At 36.2% G+C, this 15,373-nt stretch overlaps 1 protein-coding gene across 7 annotated transcripts in view; it reads left to right on the top strand.

Annotated features, from left to right (window-relative positions):
* The first annotated feature begins 4,203 nt into the window (after positions 1–4,203).
* The window catches only part of JAKMIP2 (janus kinase and microtubule interacting protein 2), a 197,352-nt gene continuing 186,182 nt past the window's right edge, over positions 4,204–15,373 (top strand). For 6 of the 7 annotated variants that reach the window (XR_008625448.2, XR_008625446.2, XR_008625447.2 and 3 more), the window contains exon 1: positions 4,205–4,521. Coding sequence is in view for 1 of the 7 variants with exons in the window: in XM_034960739.3 (XP_034816630.1) it covers positions 4,519–4,521 (3 nt within the window). In the remaining 6 variants the exon portion in view is untranslated. Of the gene's footprint in view, positions 4,522–15,373 lie in introns of all 7 variants that reach the window. The other variant, XM_055112764.2, reaches the window with a different exon arrangement.

The following is a 15,373-nucleotide window of genomic DNA, read 5'->3' as shown; positions in this document are numbered from 1 at the left end:
AAGGAGTCATCTGTAAGATCATTGGCCATAAGAGTGTAGAGTTCATAGCAGAGTTCTTCTAATATATTTGCTTACTGATACTATTGATAAAGGACATACAGTGAGGTCAGAATGAGATCCTTTATTCTTAGCAAACTCAAGAAGACCCTTACTGCTTACATTTAATGTTCTCTGTAAATATATTACTATATTAATATAAATGTATACTATATTAATAATCCCTTATAAAGGAGGCAAGGGATAAACAACAGTCACTTATGAATGCCTTTGTTTTTGCCCCCTTTTTGGGGGAAATCAGGCTTTTTACTAAGTGTGACATAAGCGTCTCCAGAATTCCTCATTATCTGTTGACAGCTGGTCTGCAGCCATTAACAGCAAGCTTGTAGAATAACCCCAAGTGATCTGAGTGCTTTGGAAACATCCAGAAAAATGTGCTAGGCATAACCATAGTTAATAAAATTGTGTTTATAACCATATTGATATGACTTGTCATTTATTACATGCCAGGTACTCCTTAACATTTTGCACACAAAAACTTCAAAAATGACTCAATGGGACCAAAGACTTCCAACAACCCTAGGAGTGAGTTTGGACTCACTTAACTCAGTTAAGCCTTCATATGAGATGGCAACCACAGCCAACTGTTAAACTACAACCTCATGAGAAGCTTTGAGCCAGAAGCTCTGAGCTAAGCCACTCCCAGATTTCTGCCCCACAAACACTATGAGATAATAAATGATGTTTCAAGGTGCAAACAAATCCCTCAGAACAATAATTCAGTGGGGTAGGTACTGCTATCATATCACACAGATAAAGAAACTGAGCCACAGAGGAATAAAGCAACTTGTCCAAGGTCACTCAGAAAAGAAATGGTAAAGCCTGGACCCAATCCAGGTAGTCTGTCTCCAGAGCCCACACTTTGCAGCTTCCTCCCATTATGCTGTGGTATCTCCTGAAATTTTAATGCCACTTTTGGAGCCAAGACCCATACCCTGTACTTTTTCAGACATCTCACAGAATTCAGAAGTCAAAGTTGTAAAAGTCCCAGGAGAGGCAGACAGTTTGGTCACAATTAGTACTATTGGCCAAGAAGCTCTTAGAAGAAAATCAGGGTTTCCCAAAGAACACCATGCCTACCCACTGAGGACATGTTAGATGACTTCGAACATACGTGAGCAAACATGTTTACTTTCATAACTGTGTAGTTTTAAAATCTGTGTCAGATAAACATTATGTTAACATGCATGTGTGCTAGATGAGGTAATTAGTATCATTATCTAAGTAATTATGAGAAATATCAACAATATATCTGAACAAATGATACTATAAATATTATTTTATTTATATATATATATATATATATAAATTACAGAGCCATGATTCAATGCAGATAGTTATTCTTTTATTTATTTACTGGTCTATTCTTCAACAAATATTTATTGAGCACCTAATATGGCCCAGACACCATTCACAAAAAAACACAGAAATAAAAATCCCTACCCTCTCATAGTTTACATTCTAATAGGGAATAATACAGTATATTACTAATATACAATACAGTACACATTATAGTATAGCATGCCACATTAAGCAATGTTATATTATCCCATAGTATATTATTCATATTAATTTCATATATAGTATATAGAAAAATAGAACATGGTATGAGAGGGGATGGTAATAGAGAGGTGAGAGTTTTAATGTTTCTTTTTAAATTAAAAATTATTATAAATAAAGTTGAAGTCTTTGTTTTACTAAAAAAATTAAGAATTTGTTTTCGTTTCCTTCCTATGGGTCCATTATCTTTACCATGTCAATTTTCATTTATGTTTTGCTGAAGTCAGAGAAACATTTCATTAAAAAATGAATAAATAGCAAATCAAGTAAATCATAAATAATTAAAGCAAATAAGGGAAAACTATTATTAAATAATGATAACAGTGCTGCCTGGACGTGACCAAAAACAAATGAGTAAGTTGTATTTGAATGGTTAAACTGGATACTTCTTCAGATAGGAAACACCAAACTTTTCTCTTACCAATTGACTCTTGACCAGCTGTTTCATGTTGATGGGAGGAGAGGAAAAACTAGAATCACCCACCCCTAGACATTTGGCTCCTAGCGCTAAGGATGAAATGCTGTCCCGAGGACAGTGTGGAGGGTTCTGTCATCTAGTGTGTCATAACTTCTACAGCCTGCAGCTTCCTGGTCTGCTTACTTACAAGAACATCTCTGCAGAGAAAGCAGAAGATAAAATACAGGAATACAAAAAGAAGCGAGATGATCACATCCCATTCCTTTATGTTACACATTACACATAGGTGATGCTGACTTGGAAGTGTGTGCAGGTTGTGTGGCTGCTGAGACTTTGACAGAAGGCAGGGGACACTAGCTGCACAAAGGAGGTTGCAGGCTTTCCCACCAAGTGGATGGAAAGCCAGTGAGTGTCAAGTGCTGGGGAACTGCTGCAACTCTTTCCTCATCACCTAGTTATCTTCAAGCCAGTTTTATTAGAAGAAGCCCCTGACATTAAGAGTGACACCATGCAGGAAAAAGTCTTCTCATGTTTTAATATTAGTTACTTACAAATGAGTAACAAGTAACTGTAGCTACATTTATTGAACATTTCCTATCTGCTAAAGACCGTACATTTTACACACGTCATCTAGTTTAATTTTTGTAATGACTCATGAGGTTCTGTGATTATTTCTTTTTACAGATGAAGAAACATAGATTTGAGGAAGTTAATAAATATGTTCCAAATTATACCTATAGTAAATACTGGCGCTAGGAATGGAGCCTAGATCGTCTGACTCTGGAACTTGTGTTAATCCTATTTGAACCTGTAAATAACTCTGTGGATTAAGAACAAAGATTATTTCCATTTTATGGAGGAGTGGCAGAAAAGTGTGGTGGTTAGGAGAGCAAATGTAAGTGTTAGAAGAGTCCATTTTGATTCCGGTTCTGTCGTTTATCAGTTGTGAATTTGGGAAATGTACCTAACTCCTCTGAGATTTACAATGTCCTCAAATATCAAGATGTAGAGAACACTTAATCTCTTAGGGCCTCTCTGTCTTTGCCATCATCATCATGGTTATTACGTATTTTGGGTTTTCTCATCTTAATTTTTTCTCCTACCTGAAATTGCCATGTTATTCCCCTTAAACCCTTAGATTAAGAGATGGCTGCAATGTACTACTATGCTGCTAATAGTAAATATTTATTGTACACTTACTACATGCCAAGTGCTTTTAGTGCATTATCTCATTCAATCTTTACAACCCCTCCACGAGATAAATACTGGTGTCATCTATAATTTATAGTTAGAAACAGAACTCGCCTAGAACTGGACATTGCTGATTTCACTTCCCCCTTTTCCTGCCCACCACCCTGACTGCCAACTGACTTCGGAACTCCAAAAAAGGCATCCATGAAAACGACAGGAATTGCCTGCAGGAAATTGAATGCTCCAGGAGTTTGACACTAAAAAGATTGGGAACTGTCCACCAACTTGTGCTACCGAGAATAGTGGTTGTTGAAAGGAATTTCGGTCTCTATCCCAACTTACTTTTCCTCAGGGATGTGTCAATTACCTCCAAGTCCTGTTCAGAAGGGTAGCTGGAAAAACAGTGAAACTAAGTAACTCACCTGAGAACAAGATGGGAGTAGTGCAAAGGAATCAACCAGACTCTTAATTTATTACAAAGTCCAGCCACTCCGTTTGCTTTCTAAAAACCTTGTTGCCTGGTATTGAGTAAAAGATGCTATAAAGGACGAACACGTTTGGAAGTAATAATAATCTGCTATTATGCGACATAATTTTCTCCACATTTGTTGTTATTTTTCTGATAATAAATTTCATACATTTTATTGGAAAACCACAGAAAATGCAAAAAATAGCTAAGCCGTTGGTATGTTTCTATCTAGATTTCAATTAAATTTTAATTATTCTCTCCCCGTGCCTAGCCCCCCTTGCCCCATTTTTAAAAAGACCTGGAGTTCAGGGTAGGAGACATCAAGAGCATCCTAGAGGGCAGCAGCACAAATTCACTCCCCTCCAGACCATGCAGCTTGCTTCACCCATCTCCCCTCCCCCTTAGCTTGGTCGCTTATCATTGGTCATTGCCATGGCAACCAGCAGCTGCCGGGCCAGCAGCCTCTACCGCAGCAGGGGTGGGGCACTGGGGGAGGGGGAGAGAGAGAGGAGGAGCCAGAGGAGGTGTCTGCTGCAAGTTCCTGGCTGCTTCCGAGCTCACCCCATCCTCCGAGAGGGAGGAGGCCCAACTGGTGATGCTGCTGCTGCTGCTGCTGCCGCCGCCGCCGCCTCTATTGCTGATACTCTAGTGGGGCTGGAAGGGTGGTTCCTATTCGCACCATCGCCAACCAGAGACAGAGGGAAAAAAAAAACCGGCAGCCACTGCTGATGTTGGGTTCGGAGGCTGCATCCGACTCGGTCACAAGGAAAATGGATTCAGTTTGCATCTTTCCCTCCTTTAAACAGCTTCTCCGGGTCTCAGCATGGTGAGTAGGAAACAGTAGGGCTCCCTTCTTGGTTTAGAGTGTTATTATTTGACCTGTGTATACATTTCTGGCCTGAACTTGAACAATGACTCCCGTGCCTCAGACTAGAAGGGGGAGATGTGGAGACAGAGATGAGGATGGAGGGAGAGGAAGCTTGCCAGGAAAAGAGAAGTGAGAAGACAACCGCTTGTGTTTTAAAAAAAAAAAAAATGGTGTTCTGATTTTATCTCTAACTGGCTCAGAATGCAGACTGAGCCACTTGGTGCCTTTTTTCCTAAGCTTAGCAACAGCATCAGGGGTTGGAAAAAGAGCTAACAAGAAGAAGAGGGTGTTATTGAAAGGAATCATTTCATTTGCAGCTCTCACATACAGGGTTGGGCCTTCTTCAGAAATACATTTGGTGTCTCATAAGCTTACCAGACTCATTATAAGGTGGTTTTGCTTATTTTATTGATTGCTTAGAAAAAGTGGCCCCAGAATTTGACATTTTATTTTATATTCTAATATACTCTTGTTGAGAAATCATTTGCAAGACCCAGTTTTATTTTATACGTAGATATGACTGTGAACTTACACATGTATATCTTATGGATGTACAGATCATATATACACATGTCACTTAGCATTTATATTGCATTTATGAAGCATATTTATATGTAGGGTGTGCTTTGCAACCATTTTTATGGGTTACATATGTCCTTGCATGCCTGGAAGTAATTGCATGTTTTTGAAACTATGCTTCTGGTTTATATTATTATTCATTGGCTTTATTTGGATTAATGTGAAATTTACTCTGGTTATTGTCCCTTAGTTTCATTGTGACCGATTGGAACAGATGCCTATCGTTTGATCTGTGTCATAGAACTAGATGCAAATTTGTAGCCTGCCTCTTTATTTTTAATTGGGTTTGTGGGGGATGATATTGAGGACTCCGAATTTACAATGATGGGAATGGGAGGCGGTTTGTGGTATTATTTTGTGTCTAGCATCTTACCAAATCAATGTTGAAGCAAATCAGTTTTCTTGAAATGCCACCCCAACCTTTTCATGTTTGTGCCTTGTGTCCCAGGAAGCACAGCTAAGCTGGAAGGTGAAATGCATTCATTTTATTTAATAGTGCTGCTATCTGATGTTCATTCCTTCAGTATCCAGGAACCATTTCACAGTTCTCTCAGATGTTGTATTAAGGGTCTCCTTCTGTAAATAATTAAGTAGGAAAGTAGGATTGTTTTGAAAATCTAGGTATTCCCAAGCACCCTAGCCCAGCCGTTTCCAAATTAGTCTGCTTATACAATGAAATGAAACCAGAGAGTGAGCAAAGCGAGCAGGAGAATGTGTGGCTTGTAGCTGAAATGGGGGTCTATTGTAATTTACAAATGCTTACTGGGATCTGCTTGACCTTTTATTATGTCAAGGCTTTAAGGCAGTTCAGGAGACTAAAGATGCGTGAGATGAGGAGGTTCCATTCCCGCCCAGGATAATGGATTTCATTGAATTAAAGCCAGAAAAAATTATGTAGGTAAAGTGTATTAGTAATATTACGTTTACCACATGGGCTATTATAGTTTTATCCATTATTCTCTTCTCTAACAATATCATTGTCAGTACAGACATTTTTTACAATGTAAAATAACAATTGTTTGGGTCTTTAGTCTTGCATCTGATTCTACATACACCCCACACATTTATAATTTTCACATGTATTTGAACCAGGTTTATAGTTTAATTTTGCTGAGAATAATTGTTCTATTTGGTTTATACATGAGAAGGGCCCTTGGTGACTCAATTGTGCATGTGCTCATAGCATGTTATATATTATAGATCCATAGCTTTGTAAACTCATGCTACTTTGTGCCTAATTTTAACAACTATATGAAGTAGGGCAAGGAAAGAGGTACTGGGCTTGTATGTTATAACAAATTGTATAACACATTGCATCCTGAATCTTTTAGTGATAACACTTGACTTCCAAAAATTAAAATGTTAGATATGCCTATAGCACACTTAAAAAATTAAGATTTGTACTAGTTGACCCCATTTCATGCAATGAAAGCAGATATCCTGGGGCTTTGTTTTTGTTTCTTTTTTTTGAGTTTTCATTTGGAGGTGGTTTTATAGGCAAAGTTGGTACAGTTTGAACAGAGGCAAATCCCTTAGGCCATGTGCTTAAAACTCCTTGTAGATAGCCTGTTTCAGCTATGTGTCAGCTATTACCCTGATAGAAATACAGGTCTAGCTTTTGACCCCACTATTTAAGACAATTATATGGCCTTTGCTAAGGGGCCATAGAAAAGTGAAGTGTGTTTCAAGCACTAGAAGTTGAACTCTCTGAGGAAAGATTTTTAAAAGCTAGGATCATTTCATTTAGAGAAGAGAAAAATGAAATATGGCAATCGTTTGTTTCAGATAAGCTAAGCATGGGGCGTAAGCACAGGACATTGCTTATTGCTATTTTTTGGAACCTCAAATGTAGTCAATGGGCTTCAACTTTATGAGGAATTATGAAGATTAGAAATATGCAAATGTAGAAGTTCCTCATAGTAAGTGTGAGTAGTCAACTGGCTAATCAGATAAAGCAATGAACTCTTCTCTCATCAAAACCTCCAAAAGTGTGACCTAGATATGCATTTGTCTAGGATGTACTAGATTTCCTTCTCAAGAACTTCTCTTGCTTTTTCTAGAGTGAGTCATTTATTTGAGGGAGTACATTAGTTGTTTAAGATCAGACACTTCTAGGTTATAACAGTAAGACTCCATTTTGTAGTTGACTTCTAAATTTACAGGTTCTAGGTATTTGTAAACAAATCAGCTGATCATCTTCTTAGAGAAATTTACATGTAATCCTGCCAGAATTCAGGAAACTGAACATTTACCTGTTCATAAGAGCCCTTCTTTCTCAGCAGCTTTATGGAGTATGATGTCAAATACCTATATTAAAATTATTTCATATTGTATAGTTAATTTTGAAAAATGTAATGTGTTATTTAATGGGGTCTTTATACAAAGTAATTCAAGGGCCATCAAGTTGTTTTTTTAAAGAAAACAAATTATATGAAAGGTATATACAAATTAATGTTTAAATGTGCTGTTTAACAAACTAATCTTCCACTCAAATGCTATCTTAAAAATGTCATTCATGTTAGAATATTAAAGTTAAATATTTTGATGGGTATGTAAGTCTTTAGTAAAACTTGTTTTAATTAAGACACACACTAATTAATTTCTCACTTTGTAATAGGATGTTTCTTATTTCAAGTGACATCAGAACATATTTTGATTTTATGTGCCTGCTACAAGTCCGCTTCAGGATGACTTAGGCAATATTTGGAGAGTGAAACAGTTTTCTACATTTCTTTTTGGTTCATGAAAAGTCAATGCTTTGTTTCTCATGATTGGAGCTTATTGTGGAAGTTTTAACATAAATAACGCAATGATGGTCTTTTACTGAAAGACATAAATTAGGTTTATACTTGGTTGTTACTCTGTGAAGTGTGTTGCAATTCCCTGTTTACACATTCCACTATTATTCTATCAAGGGAAAATGTGCTTTCAAACAGGATAAATTAATAAATTGACTAACAACTATTTGTAGAGCTTTTATATGACTAGCAGCATTTGCGTATGCTAGCAAGAAAGAATTTCCTTGGAGAATATAAGATATACATCCATGAAACAGTTAATGTTGAAAACAATATAGTTGTAATTAGTACCATCACTTCACCTTATATTATTACAAGTTTTTATGATTCTGTCATTTTTCCATTCTTTTTCATTTTATATTCTATCAATTTCAGTTTATATTCTATCATTTCAATTCTATCATTATCAGCAAAGCTAGTGTCATAATAATTATTTAAAATAAGTGAAAACAGATTCAGGGAGGTTAGACTTGTCCAAATTTGTGTTTGGTGAGTGGTGTAACAGGCTGGATCCCTAGTCTCATGAGCACAAACTACAATAGTAGAAAGGTAGCAAATTATCTTACCAATTTGAATTTTAATTGGTAAGATAATTTTAATTCAATTTACTAATCTGTGTTGTGTGGCTCATTTTATTTGAATATTTCAGGTACCAAAATTTGTTCTTTGGCCATATTTAATTGCCAAATACACTAACTATGTGCTTAGGGTATCAGGCAAAAAAACAAACAAAAAACAAAAACAAAGCAAAACAAAACAAAAAAAGGCTCACACACACAAAAAAGCATTTTAGAGAAAATCTAGGCTTCTTGATATATCAGAAAAACGTAGAAGCATTTGTTTGGGTGAAAATCAGAACTTTGTTGGACTAATATGCACTTATTTTATAGATAAATATTGTTTTTGTTTTTAATGACATAGAGGTTGGGAGGTGACCACTTTTTTCTGTGTTTAGGATCCGATTAAAATTCCTCTAGGTCCTGAATCTTGAAAAAAGTTATGCCACCTCCTACCTATATATCCTAATTATCTCTCCACCTACACATTCTTAAAAGTAAAAATGATATTGTCATAAAATAAGTGTGCATCAGTTCAACGACTTTCTGATATTTTCTCTGAACAAATTCTCCTACATTTTTCTGAAATATCAAAAATATTTATTTGTTTTTCAAATATTCTAATTTTCTGGTGTCTCTTTTTCTTTATTAATGTCCTAGGCACATACTGGTGTAAGTATTGGGTAATTCAGCCCTGGCCAAATAGCAAATCATGGCGTCTGAACTGTATTCTACATTTGGAAAAAGTGTCCTTTATAATTAATTAGCTTGCAGTAAAAATGGGACCTGTCACACTAAAAAAAATTATTCTTTTAATCATTATTCATTACTACAAGTAAATTTTGTTGCTTAAAGTTTTTTTTATATTTAAAAATAACACATCCTCATTGTGGAAAAATGATAATATAGAAATGTGTAAAAGGAAGATGAGAACCACTCATAAGCCTACCATCAAGAAATCATTACTGTTAGCATTTTGGAATATTTCCTTTTAGATCTTTTTGTATATGCACATAGAGACACATGCAGACACACAGTTTCATAAATGGACCATACTGTATGCATTGTTTTATAATGCTTCTGCTTTATGTATAGTGGCCATCTATCCGTGTCAACAAATGTGTCTCTACTGAATTTTAAATTTCCGCATGCATTTTTCTTGATGATTCAAGCTGTTTTTCCCCCACTTGAGAGTCTTCACACTTTACTTTTAAATACTTCTTATGATACAGATAGATCCTGCTTGATTTAAAGCAGTCGTGAGTCAGGCATTATATTCAGGAAATATGAACTCTGTTAACCTGACCTGCCACTGCATCTTACAATGGGTATTAAATTAACCTTGGTCATTCTTTGTCTGCTGATAATGAATGAGGTCTGAATCCAAGGCAGTGAAATCCCTGTTTGAGTCACTAGGAGTTTCACCAGGTGCATATATCAGCAACAATTAGAAAACAAAAACAAAAACACATCTGTTTCAGATTCATGTTAGTTTTCCCCAGTGTTGTAGTGGTATGTCGTGTAGTTTTATTTTTTAATTTTAAATTTATTATTATTACGATTTTTGAGATAGGGTCTCACTCTGTTGCCCTGGCTGGAATGCAGTGGCATGGTCTTGGCTCACTGCAACCTCCCCCTGCTGGATTCAAGTGATTCTTGTGCCTTAGTCTCCTGAGTAGCTGGAACTACAGGTGCTCACCACCGCGCCTGGCAAATTTTTGTATTTTTAGTAGAGACGAGGTTTTACCATGTTGGTCAGGCTGGTCTTAAACTCCTGACCTCAAGTGATCTGCGTGCCTGGGCCTCCCAAAGTGCTGGGATTACAGGCATGAGCCACCATGCCCAGCCTGTCCTGTAGTTTTAACCTTGGTTAAGCAACTCAAATCCATTATGGGAAGATATTTAAATGACTTCTCAGAATAAACCAAGTGTATTAGTCCATTCTCACACTACTATAAGGACATACCCAAGACCGGGTAATGTATAAAGGAAAGAGGTTTAATTGACTTACTGTTCTGCAGGGCTGGGGAGGCCTCAGGAAACTTACAATCATGGCAGAAGAGAGAGCAAGCATGTCCTTCTTCACATGGTGGCAGGAGGGAGAAGAATGAGAGCTGAGTGAAGGGGGAAGCCCCTTATAAAACCATCAGCTCTCGTGAGAACTTACTCAATACCACGACAATAGAATGGGGACAGCCACCCCCAAGGTCCAATTACCTCCCTCTGGGTCCCTCCCACGACATGTGGGGATTATGGGAACTACAATTCAGGATGAGATTTGGGTGGGAACACAGCCAAACCATATCACCAAGATGTAGTTTTGCTATTTTTTTCACTATATTCATTATTTCATAATGAATTCATGTATATCATAGTTTTCAAATAAAACCCCAGTCATCTGACTCTTTCCTCTTTTTTAAATATGAATGGTTGACTCTTCTTAAACTTTGAGCTTTAAACATAATACCTTGGAGAAAATTCCCTAGGTATATATCCCCTTTACTCTCTGCAACCTGTGTGTTTCCTTCATAATACGTATCAAAAGTTGTAATTACAGAGCTATTTATTTGCTTTCCCTACTCTTCATTAGAATGTAAGCTCCATGAGGGCAGAAAATGAAACTGTGTTGTTCACCAGTTGTAACGAATGCCTTGGTACAACATGCATACTCAATAAAGACTGTTTGACTGAGTGGCTGAATGAATGAAAGAATGAGAGTCCCCTAAAGGGCTCCTGGCCTAAGACTGTAGAAGACTTCAACTAGTAGCTCTTTCGACTGTGATTCTCATTCTTTTAATTTGACTGTAAAAACAAAATGAATTGCATTCACATCCTCAGGATGTTATGATTTTGATAAGGCAAAATCATATTCTTAAAGGTAATATAACACTTAACAATCCATCATTAAAGGCTGCTCACTACATGCTACGATATAAGTAAGAAAGATTATGAACACTTCCGTGGATCTTTTTATTTTCTTTTAAAAATTGAATTGCAAGTCAGAAATAGTAACATCATTAATGAATACCTTTTAATTCACTGATTTATTAAAATAAGTTAGTAATTTAATTATTATAAGCAGCAAGTTATATGATACACACTCACAGCTATTGTGCTATTTTAGAAAGCTACTCTACCAAATTCACTAATCATAAACAAATCATTCCATCCTATCTCCATTCAAAAATTAAGTTGAATAAGAAATGCATCTCACTCCAAAGATAAATTAAGGCAGCATCCTGCTTTCATGAGAGTTTTGAAATCAAATATAAAAAGAGTGACTTGTACAAGAGGGTTAGCTTGACAGACACACGGACATGCCTTTGAACCACTGAGGACAGCGATTTCTACGGGTGTCTAACCTGCTGATACGCTGTAACTTAAGTATGAGGAAAAAGCCTTTGTTGCCTTTCTTTGTTTGGCACCTAAATCAAGATCATGGCACTTACTGCAATTCTTGAATTTCTGGAGTCCAGTTTCAGTTAGAATATGCATGGAAAACTAAATCTGACAAATTTTAGCTGACACTATGTGGCCAGAAAACCACTCGATATTATTTTCAAGAAGGGAAATTTGCTGAGATTATTATGACTCTAAAAAAGCCTCTGAGCATGTGCTTAGGAGAAGAGGGTGATATTTTCATCATGCCATCTTTTCCAAACTGGAAATGTTCCCCTGAAAAATGCTTATAACCACAGTAAAAACCAGGCAATTGTTTTTTACCCGCATTTCTTACCTGGCTCTTTCTTATGTAGCACTTCATGGAGAGAGGTACATTCCAAAAATAAACTGAGCTCTTACTCCGTAGTCATCACTGACGTATATTTAAGGCCCTTAACCTACTCATAGGTCAAGCATACCTAATTTGAACCTATTTTCCGAAATGAAATTATTAGGTCTTTTAAGTGCAAGAATACTCATGAAAACAACTCGACAATATTTTAAATAAGTACCATTCTGTAAAATCTAGGCTATTGTCTCATTCTACCAATAAGCCATTAAATGAAGAGCAAAACAGTCAACAAATTTTTATATGATGATAACCAATTTGGAGAATTTATATTAAAAAATCCATGCTGAGAATTCACGTGAGAATTCACAAGCTGCTAATTCTGCTAATTGACATTGGCAACAGAGAGAGAAGGACTTAGATGTTTTGAAGATATTATAGGCCCTCAACTTGCTTTCTTATGGATTTGCTAGGTAATTCAGATTATGAAAATGAGTACTCTGGAATTACAGGGGTTTCTCCATCATCTTCTCAGTTCTAGTTTCCTAAACCCAAAGGAAGGAATTATTTTGACCACTGGCTCAGTCTCTGCCTCCTGTTGTCTTTTAAGGAGTAATTTAAGTTGTAGTTAATTAACTATAAAATGGGTTTTGTATTTTAGAGAATGTATTATTTTTAGCTATATTATGGAAAACATTTGAATTTTGACTTCTTTTTAAAGCACTTCATTAAATAAAATCATCTATAAAATTTAGAATACAGAGTATTTTGAGCCAGATGCTTAAAATGTTTAGCAATAATGAAAAATAAGTCTCAGCTTTTTAAAAAATGAAGTAGCAAGGAATGCCTTCCCCCAATCAATTTCACATAGAAGGAATGCTTTACCTGTCTTGCTCTCTTCTTAGCCAGATTGTCCACATTTTTGACCTACAGGGTGCAATGCCACACTCTGAAACAAGAGAAAGGAAAATATTAGCCTACGACAAGGGAAATCGATTGTTGCATCTGAGTGTGACCTTTGGGTTTTTGCTCTCTACAGGTTTAAGAGTCCAGTATCCAAATTCACACTTAAACATGCCTGATTCATACTAACACTCTTACATGGGCAGATTTGACTACATATATACTGTTTAATCTCTTTTAACTATGGTATGTGACTTTATATTTTTCTCCTTTCATCCTACGTATGGTTATTGAAATCAAGCCTACATGGTTTAGTTGAGGCCCCTGAAACGTAGTAAAGAGACAAGAATTAATATTTCTAGCCAGTCGCTGGTCATTTGCTTGCTGAACTTTCACTAACATATGTGTAGTTTGAAAACATGAACTGTCTACATTTATTTTGTATAATCCTCTCGCTTTGAAACATTGATCTTTGGCCGTGTAGTCAACTGTAATCTAAGCAGAATTGATCAGTTCTCAGTTCACGTGGTGCCATCACTAACCATAGTCTTGTGGTGCTTAAGTGCTGTTTGACCAACGAAAGGATCCTTATGACAGAGAGTAGCTGATGAAGCAGTGGAAAAGCATCTCGTTCAAGGCAGACTTTTGCCAAAGATGCACTTCCCCCTAGGTAAATTTGAAAATTTTTTCAGAGTTGATGCTGACTCATCTTTACTCTTTAGAAGATGTGGAGAGACCCATAGTTTAGAATTTTCTTTATAATTCAAGTAAAACTATTTATTCCAGTAGTTAATGGGTTAGCGCTGACCTTCCTAATAACAAGGATATCTGATATGCTCTGAATATAGCTAGTATGAAAGGAACAAAACAGAACAACTTCCTTTTTAAAGTTATCCAGAAAATGAGAAAAAGACCTAAATTCTTTGAGCATCTATTATGCATCTAGTATGCTGAGTATTTTCATCCATGCCTGTTTTTGCAGTTCTCACAGCAGGCTGGTGAAGTAGGCATTTTTCTTCCCATTTTGCCAATAAAGATGAAGATTTGATAGGTTAAATGTTATACCCAAAGCCATTCAATTAGCGATTTTTTGAACTGAGATGGAAATAAAGTCTGTCTGATTATGTAGCACAGTGGTTACAAACTGGAGCCTTGTGGACTGGACCCAGCTCAAGAAAAGTGTTTGTAAACATGAGTAAAATGTTAGTACAAAGCAATATATGCTCCTAACACAATATTTTTTAAAACACACTTTTATCCAAATTTTATAATTTTGACATTTCAGGAGATATTAAAATATCTCCTCTTCTTAGGAAAAAAAAAAAAAGAAAATCTGGCAACACCAGGGCCACCTTTCTTCATGGCATCTGGAGTTGAACTGTGGGTATTCTGGATGGGTATTGTGCTACTTCAAATCCCTAGCCTGCCCCCCACCACCCCCTCATAATTGATATTTATTGTTCTTCAGGTACACATTCAGTTTTCATTCATATAGAAGCTGAAAATCATGAATACAGGAAATAATCCTGCAGACAAACATTTGCTAAAAATGAATTATCTGTATGAAATTTAATGCTTTAGATCTGGTTTGTGGGCAATCCCAATGACATTTCAACAGTATGATTTGCAGCTTCAAATGTTTCCCTTATGTCCCAGCAATTATTTATGTCTTTCATAATTAGTAGACTAAGGCATTTTTTTCACAATTTACATATGTTTAATACTTAATTTTTCAAGTTATAAAAAAAACTTTTAATACTTCACATTCTCACAAGAATAAAGGCAGGGCAGATATTATATATTAATATGTATATCTTAGGTCATTTAATTATCCTCATCAGATCTTTCCATTCACATGTAATTTGTGCCAGCAAATCTATGGTTCCTGTATGTGGAAACAGCAAAATAAACCAAGAGCTTTTTCTTTTTGGTGGTAGGGGGAAGAATATGAATAGATAGTTCCTGCAAGTATATTATTATCAGCAGCAGCAATACCACAAAAGCTTCACTGAAGACCCTCAAAATAGAAAATATTTATAGGCTTCCAATTGTTAGCCCTGGTCCCTGTCCAAAAGGAACTTTTGTTTTTAAAAGGATAAAGGGCCAAATATAAATGGAATGTTAATGCATGTAACAATTACAGGAGAAACACAAGTAGCACTACAGTTCCCTGTCCAAGTCTTTATTTGTGTGAACTGATCTCTGTGGCTTGTAACTAGTGGCCCTAAACTATGAATGCATAC

Source organism: Pan paniscus, chromosome 4 (genome assembly GCF_029289425.2).
Source record: "Pan paniscus chromosome 4, NHGRI_mPanPan1-v2.0_pri, whole genome shotgun sequence".
Lineage (NCBI taxonomy): Eukaryota > Metazoa > Chordata > Mammalia > Primates > Hominidae > Pan > Pan paniscus.
Note: the sequence above shows the minus strand (reverse complement) of the source record. Positions and strands in the feature narration are given on the sequence as shown.